Source organism: Contarinia nasturtii, unplaced genomic scaffold, assembly GCF_009176525.2.
Source record: "Contarinia nasturtii isolate CC-2019 unplaced genomic scaffold, AAFC_CNas_1.1 Cnas_scaffold_1037, whole genome shotgun sequence".
In the NCBI taxonomy this organism is placed as follows: Eukaryota; Metazoa; Arthropoda; class Insecta; order Diptera; family Cecidomyiidae; genus Contarinia; species Contarinia nasturtii.
The window spans coordinates 1,331,368-1,344,564 of NW_022198383.1; the positions used below are offsets into that span (position 1 = coordinate 1,331,368).

Consider the following 13,197-nt stretch of genomic DNA (forward strand, 5'->3'; position numbering starts at 1 on the left):
TTTAACGAATTCTTAACACTTTTTTAGTTCGCACTCTTATTATAGTAATTTAAAGATTATTTTATTGGTAAGCAAAATAATATGGGTAGTTCTTATATTTTAATATCAAAAGAATTAGCAAAATTTGTTTATACGCATCTCTAAATAATAAAATTAAACAATATATATTTTTGTTTTTCTATATTTAAAAAAATACTCCATGGAAGTTTGAATTAGATACAGAAAAGAGTGATGAATGGACATACAAAATTGTTCGGATTAAAATTAAAACAGTTTAATACGCTCGAGGTTCACTTTAGTCACAAAAGAAAAAAATGAATAGGCTTTGTGGAGTAGTGGAAAAGTAATTGTACAGTACTTGCTGCCGCCTTTGTTCCTTTCTCATCAACTTCAATTTTGGCACTGTGAAATATCCCATCGACTTCCAAAGGAGTTGTCGCGAAATCGGAAATATCCGGTGATTCGTCGCAAAATAAATGTTTGGCACCCATTTTTTTCATGATCCAAGATATAAACACAAATAATTGAATGTGTGCGCTTCATATGAGTCAGTTTAATATTCGTCTATACCTTTTTCATATCCAAATTTTGTTCGAATGACATTTTCGGGAGTTTAACATCAATCTCTTTCCAATCATTATATAATAATTTCTCTGCTGTCTTATCAAATTATTCACGCGAAAATCGACTCAACGTTCAATCGACTCAGCACTGGCGTTTGTGCATCATTTCAACCCAACTATCGTTATATCCATGAAATCGTTCTCTTTGAGTGTTGTGCAGGCAGAATGGATTTATCCAACCACCCTTGAAGTAGGAAGCATTCACCAGAACCATGCCAGTTAATTTATTAATTGTTCCTGGCTTTAGCATATTTTTAATTTCGTTTTTGGTGGTATTTTCAATAAACTCATTGATAGCAATGCGACTATTTTCAGTGTTGTTTTTAAAATCCATCTTCTCAATGTATGTTTCTATATCTTCTTTGAACAAATTTCTAATTGGTCCACTGCAAAAAAAGTACATTTTAATCAATGATAATAATGAAAAGTAAATTGAATGAAAAAACTTACTTCAACGCGATATTATTGAACACAAAAGTTTTATCGGCAGAAACAAATTCAACTTTTTCATAATCATTTAGTTTTGAACGAACGAGCCACTGTCTCTTTGTCGACATTCTTTAAACACAGAAGCTTCTCTAAGCTGCTTTTTGTTTTATTGGAAGCACCAAAACACGATCAATGCTGTACGGTGATAAGATCAAATTTTCCCTTTTTTGCATTTGTTGATCGTTTTCAGTAGTTTAAAACTGAATTCCCGCTGTCTTTCGGAGAACAAACACTGCTCATCTTCACCGCTTGGTATAGATTTTTCATCAATACATGTTGTTGTTTTGCGATGGCTGTTTTAGAGTGTTCTTAGTTTACTATTTGAAATCTGAAACTGTACTGGAATACAACTCACGACTTTTAAATATCGAATACATCTATTGATGCATTTGAAAAGTACGTATGTATTTGTTCAGGGTGTATTCAGGTCCTTTTGAACGCATTAATAGATTATTTGCGACGGTATTGTAATAGCAACGACTTTTTACCAAAGTTCGTAAAATGGATAAATATGCTAGCTGATTATGAGAGTTTATGACAACAATTTTGCTCTGCAAATTCAAATCTACTGAAAAAATTTACAATTTCAACAAAAGTTGATGATCATTGATCAAGCAAAGGAAACTCTGTTAAATTATTAGGCATTTATTTTTAATATTTATTTTGATGAGATTATTGATGATGAAAATGATTTTTTTACATTCAAAACTTTTCGTCGCATTTCCAGTGGTGGTGAAGTGCGTGCGAAAGTTTTTTTTTCTTCTATCGACTATGTTTGTCTTGGTAGAGGTCCAAAAATAGTTAATAGGATAGGCAATAGAATCAATCCATGCACTGCACCAATTACAACGATACCCAAGTACATGCGAAAGTAAAAGATTCGGAATATCTGTTGAGAGAAAAAATGCAGCCATAACATTGTTTTTCAAATTTTATGTTATTTTCATACCACGCCAGACTTACTTGTGATTTGGCGAATGCTAAGACTAAAATGCCTGAAAATTTTGTAAGCGTAATTCCTGATAAGACACTGCCACCCATTTTGCAAATAGCTTCATTAGCTCGTTCTACATTCGAACCGTCTGCTTTGCAAAAGGCTCGTACTATATGCGAAACAAACTCAACACCAATTCCAATGGACTATAAAATGAAATCAGCGTTAGTTCTCTGGATTTTCTCATCGTTAATCAATTACATTTTTTCTCAGTTTCTTTTGTAATACATACCACAACCAAATTAACTAAAGAAATGGCATTCAAAGAAATGTTCCATATCCACATCATGCCACCCATATTAATTAGAATGAGTGAAACGACCAGAAGTATAACGGCTGCAGCAATAAAATCAAAACCAGTTAAAATGAAAGAAACAGCAAAAATGGTTGCCAATGAAATGCCCAAAGAAAATAATGTATCTTGCCAAATAGTTAAATATTGCTCATAGAAAACGTAGAAAATGCTGTAAACATTGGAATTTGTGGTTGGTGTTGGTTTTGTTGTAAATTTTCGTACATAAAGACGACTGGTTTTACCTGTATGGAAAAAATTTAGTCGATTCGTCAAGTGTTGAAATTTCATTTTGAATTTCGTCTCCAATTTTTCTGGCCTCTCTAAGTGCGGCGATAAAGTCATTGGACGTGGCAACGGTTGTATGATAGCTCATGAAATATACATTCGTTAAATGTTGATCGTATGAAATATTAACGGCCTAAAAAAATTAAATTGAATTGAATCAGTATTTTAACCATTGCATTTATTGTATGGTTGCTAACATTTGCATACGATGGTTTTCCGGCTTTTGCACAATTTGCAGTTGGGATATCTTTGAGGAAGAATTTTACCAAAAACTGTTCAAATGTTTCCACGTTCGGTCGTTTTACTCCCAACAAATCATACTCTTCATCAAATCCTCTTGTACATTCTCTACAAGATCTATTTGTACTATCACTGGGACAAAACTGATTGTCTTGATCAATTTTACAACACGTTTCTACACTCAACCAATCAAAATAGTCATCTATGAACGACGATGGTGGTTTTGCCAGTTTTGTTCTGAATTATTTAATTGAAGATTAATGTCAATTGATTATAATCATATATATTAGTTAATTTTGATTTGTGCTTGCAACATACACGTCGGAATTCATTGATGCCATATACAATTTAGTTATAATTGAATCTTCGTTGCATTTTTGACCTCCGCATATTAAATCTTGATTGTAAATTAGACTCATGTTCAGAGACGTGCTCAGCACAAAATATACTGGTGGTCCCATTGCCAATAGCTCATTCATAACCTGAAATTGGTGTTTTTATTATGAAATCAATTTGATTTTGCTTGAAGCCTATATATATAGATATTTACATTAAAATATTTATAAACATGGGAATCTGTTGACATGGTCAATTGTTGATTTAATCCAATTTCAATTTTCGGAATAACATATATCGAAGCACCCGTTACAATTGTGAACAATACTATTATGATGGTTTTAAATATCCTACAGAAAGAAACGCTGGTACATCTCATTTAAAACCCTAAAATTACTAAAGCCTTACTTGTTTTTAAGAAGGTTTGTCGTGCAAATCGTTTCAAATACTGATTTCAAGCAGCTTTTTATCGGTACGTCGTCATTGTTTTTCGAGCTCCGAATGCAACACAATATATCTAAACGATCATTCTACAACGAAATATTGTTTTTGTTATTTTCAAATAAATGTCCACCATATTCTACTTACATTATATCGAATCATATCAATGGTCATCAATGCTATGAAGGCAGTAATTTGTAATAAGAAATTAAAGCATATAGCAACGGTTGCATATAAGGCAAATGTTTTAACGGCCGGCATTTCGTTGAGTGATCCGATTCCAAAGCAGCTGGCTTGTGAGATTGCCGTAAGCAATATAGATGGTCCAACTTCAGCCAGTGCATCAGCGACTGCATCACTTGATGACGTATATTTTTTTACATCAAGACGTTGATATGCATGAACCAAAATGAATAAATTATCAACGCCAACGGCCAAAACCAAAAATGGAATTACTTCAATGGTCAACATTGTCGTGGGCAAGTCTAAGAATCCAAAAATTCCCAAACTACAGGCGACCGATGACAGAACGATTACAATTCCTCCGATTGCGAGTGTAAATTTCGAATAAAGCTATAGAGAAGAGAGTCAATTTTAATAATATCTTCCAAGATCAACATTATTATGAATAAATACCAAAATGGTTCCAAAATTTTTGAAATTTCCTAACGCAATTGCAACATAGATAAACATAACACTGTAGCTTATGATGACTGTGTATGTTTCACCTTGTGATAACTCATCAATAGCATCTTCAATTGATCGTTCAGCTGAGTATGCAATGTCCATATGCTCCGATGAGAAGTTTTTTAGAAAGTTTATAAAACTACAATTTAATCGATATAATAATTATCTTATTATTTCTCTGATTCTAAACTTACTTCTTTTCCCATTCTAGCGCAGGTTTTAATTTCTCCTTATCCTTCGAATTGTTGATTATATACGAAATAATCACACCAGTTGATAGTTTATAATCGATCGATTCACCTGAACCCGGTTTTTTATAGCCTCCCAAAGCAATTGCGGGGTCAATTGGGCCACCGTATGGTCCAAAACAACTTACATCATACGGATTACTAAATTAAAGAATTTTATTTAGAGTCGATTTCAGACATTGTTACATCTAATCACTCACCCCATACATTTGTCTAACTGATTTAAATAGTTCACAGTAAATCCCTCTATATCCTCTGTTTTATTAAATTTCTCCATTTTATTTTCAAAATAACCGAATAATGATTGAACCACACATTGTGATGTTGTGGACGGTTTTTCATTGGCAGCCGTCATTGGGGCAAAGCAAATTTTTTCCAATCCATACTCGTTTTTTCCAATTTGTTCAATGGATTGTTGTAATTGAAATACAGCTTCCAAAAAGGGTTTATTGAATGCCGGACCAAAATTGAGTGTTCCAGATTTTGTGTCATGTGTAATCTGAAATATTAACAAATCAATCGCTTTGCATTTCAATGTTTAAAACCAATGAACGTTCTTTACATATTTGGAATCAGTTGGTTTGATATAAATCTGTGCCGTTCGATAGAATGGACCAAATGTATTATCGAAGAAATCTTTTTCCTGTCGTGATCGACTGTGTGGAGCAGCCCATAGTTCGACGGGATCAGTGGTTATTTTCATAAAAAATACACCGACACTAATCAAAGGTATGATTATGATGCAAACAATTAGCGTCATTAATGGATAACTGGTAAAAACTGAAATTGACAAAAATAACATTATATTGATTCAAACTAAAAGTGTGATCAAAGACTCACATTTTCCCCAATGTCGAAAAGCAATTGTAAGCAATTTATCTACTTTCGGTGTACCTGCGATACACTTTGGAAATTTGGATGCTGTATTGGATAGACATTTTTAGATCGTTTGGTTAAACGGAAAGATGATAAGGTGTAATATTCATTTAGAAAACCAACCTGGTATAAGAAATAGCACGAGGAATGAACATAAAAATACAATTATAACTACGTACAATGTTCGAACAAAAGGATTTTCAGGTTCCACTGTTTCACCAGGATCTTTTTCGTTTGTAGGACATGACAAACTACAGTCTACGCATGAACAAGGTACTGAACTCTGAAAAAAAAAAAAATTAAAAATTAAAAGGGTCCAAAAGGAGGATACTTGAGATTATGCTTACGTCATATGCTTCATTGCACTTTTTTGTATCTGTTCGGAACGCACGTTCCGCATTATCGAACTTGTAATTTAATTGAAAGGGAACAAACGGATTATTTTCTGCATCACCCATAAATTCATACTGAAGAACGAACAAAGATTTATAAAATATTTAGGACCATCAATGTACTTTGTTACTATTGAATAGAGAACAGAACAAACCCATCTTTTTGCAGTACATGTTTTTGAGTCATACAGACCACATGTACCCATATCCAAAACATACTGTCCAGTAGATGGCATAACAATACCCTTACAACTATTGAAAACTCCTTCAATATACTAAAAATATTAGTTGTTATTACTTTATTCAGAATATTTTTGAAAATTTATATTGACGAACCTCTTCACTCATGTAAAAGTCGACCGCATTTATGTATTTATCTACAAATAAATCGCACACTTTTACTTTAAATATGATAAAGTATTTTTTAAGGTATACTTACCCTTTTCATCGCCTGTTTTATAACCAGTTTCATTATAAGTTTCAATATCGACTATATAGGGATCCAAAAATTGACTATGTTTTGGTGAACAATTTAGTGCGCAAATGGATTTTTGAAAATTCTTCAAACACGATGAACATCGACCAAACATACTGCTGAACAGTTTAAAATTATTTTCCATAATTTGAACCATTTCAGCATTACAACAAAATAACTGCGACTCTACGATGAAATTAAACGAAATGTTATCTCGTTTCTGATGATTTTCATTAGGATTGTTTAATTTTACCATTTTTATCATTTTCAAAAAGTTCGGGGCATCGATCCGACAAAATTTTCCGTGCTGCTTCATCATCAAGAGGCTTACCAGGTCCATCATATGGGCAATTGAATGCCTTTTTAAAAGGACCTTCTTCATATACCTTGCAAACTCCATGCCAAATGCAATGCCCATCGCTAGCAAATGCCACTACCAATAAACTTAACAAAACTACAAATATACGGAGGACTGGCCGAAAAAAAAATTCAAATTAGAATTGGGAAGAACACTTTATTATGAATTAAAAAAAAAAAATTACGAATCCGTACCACACATCTTGAATATATCACATAAAAAGTACTATTTCTAGAGAAAAAAAAACGAAAATTTCACACTAAATCCGATAAGGTGGTTTTTGATCACTTTGAAACAACGAAATGAAAGACAATTGCTTTTTTCAATCGCATAATACCTTTTCCGAATAAAATGGCACAGCTGCAAAACTTATCAAATCAATTCATTAAGTGGACATGAACAATGTGGAATACAAATCTTATCGATTGTATAAATATATATCGTAAGAATGTGATAAGGGCAAAAATGTGATCACTTGAGACTGTTGATGAAACAGGTGTGCAATTTTCAATGAGGCGGTAATCATCAGTGTTTGTTGTTTTTCGTTTTTAAATGTAACCAATTGGACACAAATATTGAAGTTGATACAATGTTTATGAAAATCAACGATGTAAGCTAATATGAATGCGAGATAAGGAACTTTGATATATCATTTATTCTCATGATTCATTTTACGCTTTTATAGGTTTTTTTTAAACAAAAAGTATTTCCGGCGGTGCCAATAAATCATCGTCGCAGATGGCATTTGGGGTAAATTTTTACTGTTTCATTCAATTCTTATCTTTATGTTAATTAGAGATATAAATATCAAAATGAAATCGGTTAATTTGTTGAAAATCTAATCAGTTAGTGGAAAATGGGTTGGCATCATAAAATTGAACGGGATAGCGATTTTTTTTTCAATAGCGGCTGTCGATTCCAAACATTCATTAAAATGTGCATTTGTATGGACGAAAAAAATAATATTTTAAAGATGAGACGAATATTCTTGGCACCTTTTCTATATCATTCAGTATACTGTGACGACATTGAAATTTAAATACGTTTATCACTTTGGTGGTCACCATCACCAAATCCAAATTAAAAATATTAAGCAAAAAATATTGTGATCATTCAAGGGGAGATTCATATTAAAAGTGTAGTTTTCACATTTCTTCCAAACGGTAAATTTCAAATTTGAACGTTCACTTAAAATGTTTCGGTAACAAACTGAACGAAACGTCATTCTCAGTATACAAACGTCACGTCCTGTCAATTGACTTATGTCAATTTCACTATATTTTCATTTAATCACCCAAAAACATTTCTCGAAACAGAAATTTAATACTGTAAATTATAGTGCCTTTATAACATTAAAAACATATATATATATATTATGCTTTAATTATTTCAAAATGAATAGTTTTGTAAATTTTTATTACCAATGACCGCTAGTGAGACGAAATTATTACTTAAAAGTAGACAGAATAAGTCGATTGGTTGTGTGATTGAATGTGTGTTAGATAAAAATCAAAATAAACGAATTATGAATGAATCGAAAAATGATAGTGGACAAGATGTTTTTTTTGAAATTCCCGTAATTATAACATCATCGCCATCCACCGAATCGGAGGCATCAAGAATGTATAGAACTGTGAAGCTACCGGGTGATTCCGATGAAGAGATCGATACATCCTTCATAAATAACAACGACAATAATAATGCAATAAACCGTCGAATATCTGCCATACGATCACTGAGCCCAGGCAATTTGAATTCATCGAATGCTTCTAGAGGTGTATGTACATCATTATATCATATAACAATAACATGGCACTAAAAAAAATTGTAATTGACAATATTAAACTTTAGACCAGACATTAGGCTCGAGCTATGCATATAGCGGCTGCTATTTTATAGGTGCTATTCATAGGCGCTATTCAATTCGTGTGCTGTGTGTAACACCGAGTAGGAATATCATAGCCTACTATTCTTTTGTACATTTGAATGTGAGTACGAGAGAGATGTAGAAAATAACGCACTATATGCATGAATGCATTAAAACGAGATAAATAGCGCCTATGAATAGCAGCTATGAAATAGCAGCCGCTATTATCCATAGCTTAAACCTAATGTCTGCTTTAGACTAGTATTCGTTTGTCGAAAAAAAAATCATGGAAAAACGAAAAATCCCATAAAGTTTTTATTGAAGAAGAGATACATAAATGAAATACTAAAATGACCGATTTTTTTCATTCATAATATTGATTTGATATTTTAATATTTCTTTGAACTTTTAGAATGTTCGAAGATGGTCTCAGTCTCTAACAAATGCTTCCAAGGCACGAAACCGATTACCAACCATCAATATGATGCCATCGCGTTTACAAAAGTGTAAGTAATGTGTTCACATGTACAATTTAGATGCATTTAATCACCTTTTTTGCTTTTCATTCTTTTTACAAAATAGTACGTACGCTATCTATGGATGGTCAACTGCATCGCATTGTGGATGATGAATCGGACTTTGAACAATTTGTGCAAGAAATAGAGCAATATGATTACTTAATGGAGGACAGTGCAACAGCGGCGCAAATGCGAAAGTAAGTTCAATCCTTAAAATTATGAAAAGCCATTCTCTTTTAACAAACTCCGTCCGTCCATTTTCAGCAAAATAATGCAATCTCTTCCACAAACACTGTCTGTTAAACGTCAAATCAAAGCAAGAGTGACGCTGATTGTAAAAGAAAGAAGCCAAAGAATAGGAATGAATCGATGGAAAAGAGCACTGCACTTCTTCGGCCTGTGTTCGACCCAGTGTAAACTGATAGTTCGTAGTTTCATGCGAAATCTAAATGTATGGAATGATTCATTGAAGGAAATTGAAGGCACTTTTGGCGCTAGTGTTCAGACGTATTTTCGTTTTTTTCGTTTGCTCTTCATTGTTAACCTATTTCTCATGGCCATTACATTCATGTAAGCGCGTTTATCTCGACGTCACACTTGATGCAAATTAATTTGACCTTTTTTTAAAAAAAAAATAGATTCATAGTCTTCCCGCAAATGTTGGGTGATTACTTCCAGCAAAGAGATGATGCAGTATCTCCAAGATCACATGCAACTAATGTGGATGAGCTAAAGAACGATGAAATCAGTGTTCTCGATATCATTACGGCAGAGGCAAGTATATTTCACTTGATTTTTTTTTTTTTCAAATAAATTATTTTGACCGTAAGAAACGCTTTCGAACACAAATTTTTCACAATGTTTATTTTGTCTGAAGCCAGCTTTCACACTTGCATTAAAATCATGTGCACAAATAGACACTTAGAAATCAAATGCAATTGGAACAGGTAACGAATGAAAACGAACACTTATTCAGCTCGATGTTCAGTTTTGTAGTAGATATATTTGCATGACTTTGATAACATTACCGACCTTGAACCATGCAAGTTGAACATTGTAAATATATTTACACCCATCCATAGTAGTAAAACATTGCAAATGCTTTACATGTTCATCTATCATGGTACAATTTCCAGGTGAACCGTTTTGTTTATCCCGTATTTTGGATGCATAAATGTTGTCGGTGTTTTTGTCACGGGTCTCAATGAACATAACTGACATTCTTTTTGCACATTGCAGGGTTCACTAGAGAATTCAACGTTGTTCTATGGAGCATACACTGATCAGAGAATAAAACTGTATGGTTTCAGTACGTACAGTCTACCATTTGCCTATTTAATGACGATGGTTTGTTTTTATGCTCTAACATTCATCACATTCTCAATAACGTAAATATGCTGCTTTGATGATGACTCCATTCATACTATTATATCAATTGATTCATTGATACTTTCAGTACGGCTGAATCTTATCGAAAGTCATTCATAGCAACATCCGGCGGCGAAGTTTTACGAGCGCACAAACTGTTTTGCTCTTGGGATCTGGCAATTTCAAATCAAAAAGGTAACATTTAAAGCAAATTTAAGAAATTTGCACTGCGAAATATACCGCGAAGCAAGTAATGTGTCAATAGATTGTATATGATCCTTAAAATAAATTAATTGCCTTTCTTTATGTTTGCAGCGGCTGAAATGAAACATCACAATATTTATATTGAGCTGAAGTCAATCGTGAACCAAATATATGATAACGAATATTCCCTGTCGATTCAGCATAAAATGTGCAGTTATATGGTGTCATGTGTGATTTGGATATTTGTTATCTTTATTCTGATCGTCATCGGCAGTTCGATAGTTTTCTTGAAAGATATCACAGAGGTTTGTGTCATTTGTTGTGCCTCCAATTGTCTTATCACTATATTTCCGTTCAATTTTATAGTATTTCGGTGACAATGGTGATTTTTATACGACTTATATTGAGAACACCCCGTTATTTATTCCTGTAATTGCGGTACTTCTAATTTTACTGTGTCAATTCCTCTTCGAGTGTTTAGGATCGTATGTATACATATCGAATACGCTACACCTTTCTTTTATACATATAAAATGCATGTCAATTTTTCGTTCATCATTTTTGCTTCCAGTCTGGAAATCAAGATCGTTCGAATGTACAGGTCGCCTCGATCTCAACTGCATATAGCACTAGTTCGTAATTATTTATTGAACATTGTTACAATCAGTTCGTTGGCTTGGTTTTGGTTGACGAATTCAGGCGAAAAGGTATTCATATTTATCGAAAATAATCTTGCAACTTCTGATGGAGAAGAGTTTAACAAATATTTTTTTGACAGAATTGCTGGGAGACTTATTTCGCTCAATGTATTTATCGTCTTATACTAATTGAATTTGTGATTGTCGTTTGCATTGGTTCAGTATTTCGTTTAATTCGATTTTTGATTTACAAACATCTGTGGTCCAATATCGGACTGTCTGAGTTCAATATATCACGAGGTTGTCTGGCTCTGATTTTCAATCAAACACTTCTGTGGATCGGAATCTTTTTCTCGCCACCACTTGCAGCTGTCATTGTTTTGAAAATGGTTGCGACCTTTTATTTGAAGGTAAATTTTGATGGAAAAAAATTGAGTTCTTTATTAATAAAAAATAAATTATTCTTACAGAAAATGGTATTGATTAACTTTTGTAAACCGCCTTCGAAACTTTGGCGTTCTTCACAAACCTTTACACTATTTTTGGCGATGATATTTGTATCCTTGACAATTGTGATTGTCATTGCACTATATGTCTTGACTCAGTAAGTTCAATGGAATTGTAAAATTATCAAGAGATAATATGGTTGAACACATATTTTATTGTTTTAGAATGACCGTTAGTAAAACGTGTGGACCTTTCCGAAATCGCATTTCCATGTTTTACGTTCTTCGTGAGGATATTTTGGGTCTCAGAGGGGTAACACAGAGATAGATACAACCATCAAATTTTATTGCTAACATCTTTTTTTTTTATTTTCAGAATTCATTTGAAGATCACTTTTTCTATCAATTTTTCATGTTTCTTCTTCGACCCGCTGCCATTGGATTGCTTTTATTGACTTTATGGTAATTTTACTTGTGAATGTTGCCACTATACATATTTTAACTAATCGGTTTTTTACATTGTGTCAGTGTGCTCGTCTACTATTTGCGTTCGAAATCAAGGGCTCGCATTGAAATGGTGAAATTGCTCAAACAAATGCTTTACACAGAAGCCAAAGATAAAGAATTCTTGTTGGCCAACATAACACGGATAACTCAAAACAATGGTAAATGGAGAGGGTGAATTTGTTTCTTAAAAGATTAAATGCAAATATTTTCTTACAGAGTGGCTTCTGGATGATTTCATGAACCAATCGCAATTACTTAAACTACACAAGAAAAACGGAAACTTATTCGCCGATCAAGTGAACGGCAATTCTTCGGTACCAATCGAAGACGATGACCATCATCAAAAATATAGAAAAGCGCGGTTCAACGGAAGATTGACTAACAAGGGTAATAATATGATGGACAAAATTGCTGCCATTCGACTATTTACGAATAATAATCCATTTTGTTCCATAGGTATAGAAAAAACCATACGAAAACGACGATCATCAACTTTTGAATAGACTTCAAATCAGCAATAATATTTTCTTCGATTGTTACTTAAATTTCGATTTTATCTGCTTTTACAAAGATAGAATAGTTGAGCAACTGAATTTACGTTATTGTTTTCTATAGTTTTATTGAATTTGGTTCAGGTTGTGAACACATGTTAATATTTAAATTATTTAAAAAGAATACATATCTCTTAATATTTGTATATGTGATATAGTCACAAAATGTTTGAAATATTTTATTAAAGAATATTACTTAAAATCAAATCAAAATACATTTTTTTAATCGTTTCGATCACTTAGTAAAATAAGCTTAGTAGAATAAGCTTTTAGTAATCAAACGATATACTGGTTCGAAAGATGTTTATCACTGGAAATTTAGAATGGATTTTGGCTTTTGTTTGCATTAACACAAACCA

The 13,197-nt window shown here is 32.8% G+C and overlaps 2 protein-coding genes and 1 long non-coding RNA gene across 3 annotated transcripts; 1 reads left to right on the forward strand and 2 right to left on the reverse strand.

Annotated features, from left to right (window-relative positions):
* Positions 1-165: 165 nt before the first annotated feature.
* On the reverse strand, positions 166-1,178 carry LOC116343818. Its single transcript, XR_004201360.1, has 2 exons — positions 1,074-1,178; positions 166-1,009 (listed from the first exon to the last, which is right to left on the reverse strand). It is a non-coding gene; the product is annotated as an uncharacterized LOC116343818 (long non-coding RNA).
* A 580-nt stretch (positions 1,179-1,758) lies between these two features.
* LOC116343817 (NPC intracellular cholesterol transporter 1 homolog 1b) lies at positions 1,759-7,029 on the reverse strand. Its single transcript, XM_031772072.1, has 21 exons — positions 6,934-7,029; positions 6,635-6,853; positions 6,346-6,567; positions 6,243-6,283; positions 6,062-6,181; positions 5,862-5,981; positions 5,638-5,797; positions 5,479-5,559; positions 5,201-5,418; positions 4,839-5,137; positions 4,585-4,779; positions 4,340-4,529; positions 3,851-4,276; positions 3,671-3,792; positions 3,477-3,612; positions 3,245-3,408; positions 2,884-3,163; positions 2,644-2,819; positions 2,339-2,570; positions 2,076-2,252; positions 1,759-2,001 (listed from the first exon to the last, which is right to left on the reverse strand). Exons 1-21 carry the CDS (start codon positions 6,938-6,940, stop codon positions 1,882-1,884), a joined length of 3,705 nt encoding a protein of 1,234 aa, XP_031627932.1. The 5' UTR covers positions 6,941-7,029; the 3' UTR covers positions 1,759-1,881.
* Positions 7,030-8,040: 1,011 nt separating this feature from the next.
* Positions 8,041-12,929, forward strand: LOC116343833 (transmembrane channel-like protein 5). Its single transcript, XM_031772091.1, has 17 exons — positions 8,041-8,516; positions 9,019-9,112; positions 9,189-9,321; positions 9,389-9,694; positions 9,763-9,898; positions 10,364-10,512; positions 10,581-10,687; positions 10,808-11,001; positions 11,063-11,181; positions 11,268-11,403; positions 11,475-11,744; positions 11,805-11,938; positions 12,006-12,093; positions 12,157-12,242; positions 12,309-12,445; positions 12,504-12,674; positions 12,744-12,929. Exons 1-17 carry the CDS (start codon positions 8,163-8,165, stop codon positions 12,788-12,790), a joined length of 2,661 nt encoding a protein of 886 aa, XP_031627951.1. The 5' UTR covers positions 8,041-8,162; the 3' UTR covers positions 12,791-12,929.
* Positions 12,930-13,197: the final 268 nt, after the last annotated feature.

Excerpts from the sequence above, each read along its gene's own strand:
- LOC116343817 (XM_031772072.1), bottom strand. Across the intron at positions 6,568-6,634 it reads TTTTGAAAATGATAAAAATG|AGTCGCAGTTATTTTGTTGT; the intron begins GTAAAATTAAAC and ends ATTTCATCGTAG. Across the intron at positions 5,138-5,200 it reads AACCAACTGATTCCAAATAT|ATTACACATGACACAAAATC; the intron begins GTAAAGAACGTT and ends TTAATATTTCAG.
- LOC116343833 (XM_031772091.1), top strand. The coding sequence starts at position 8,163 with ATGACCGCTAGTGAGACGAAATTATTACTTAAAAGTAGACAGAATAAG. Across the intron at positions 11,745-11,804 it reads TTGCGACCTTTTATTTGAAG|AAAATGGTATTGATTAACTT; the intron begins GTAAATTTTGAT and ends TTATTCTTACAG. Across the intron at positions 12,094-12,156 it reads ATATTTTGGGTCTCAGAGGG|AATTCATTTGAAGATCACTT; the intron begins GTAACACAGAGA and ends TTTTATTTTCAG.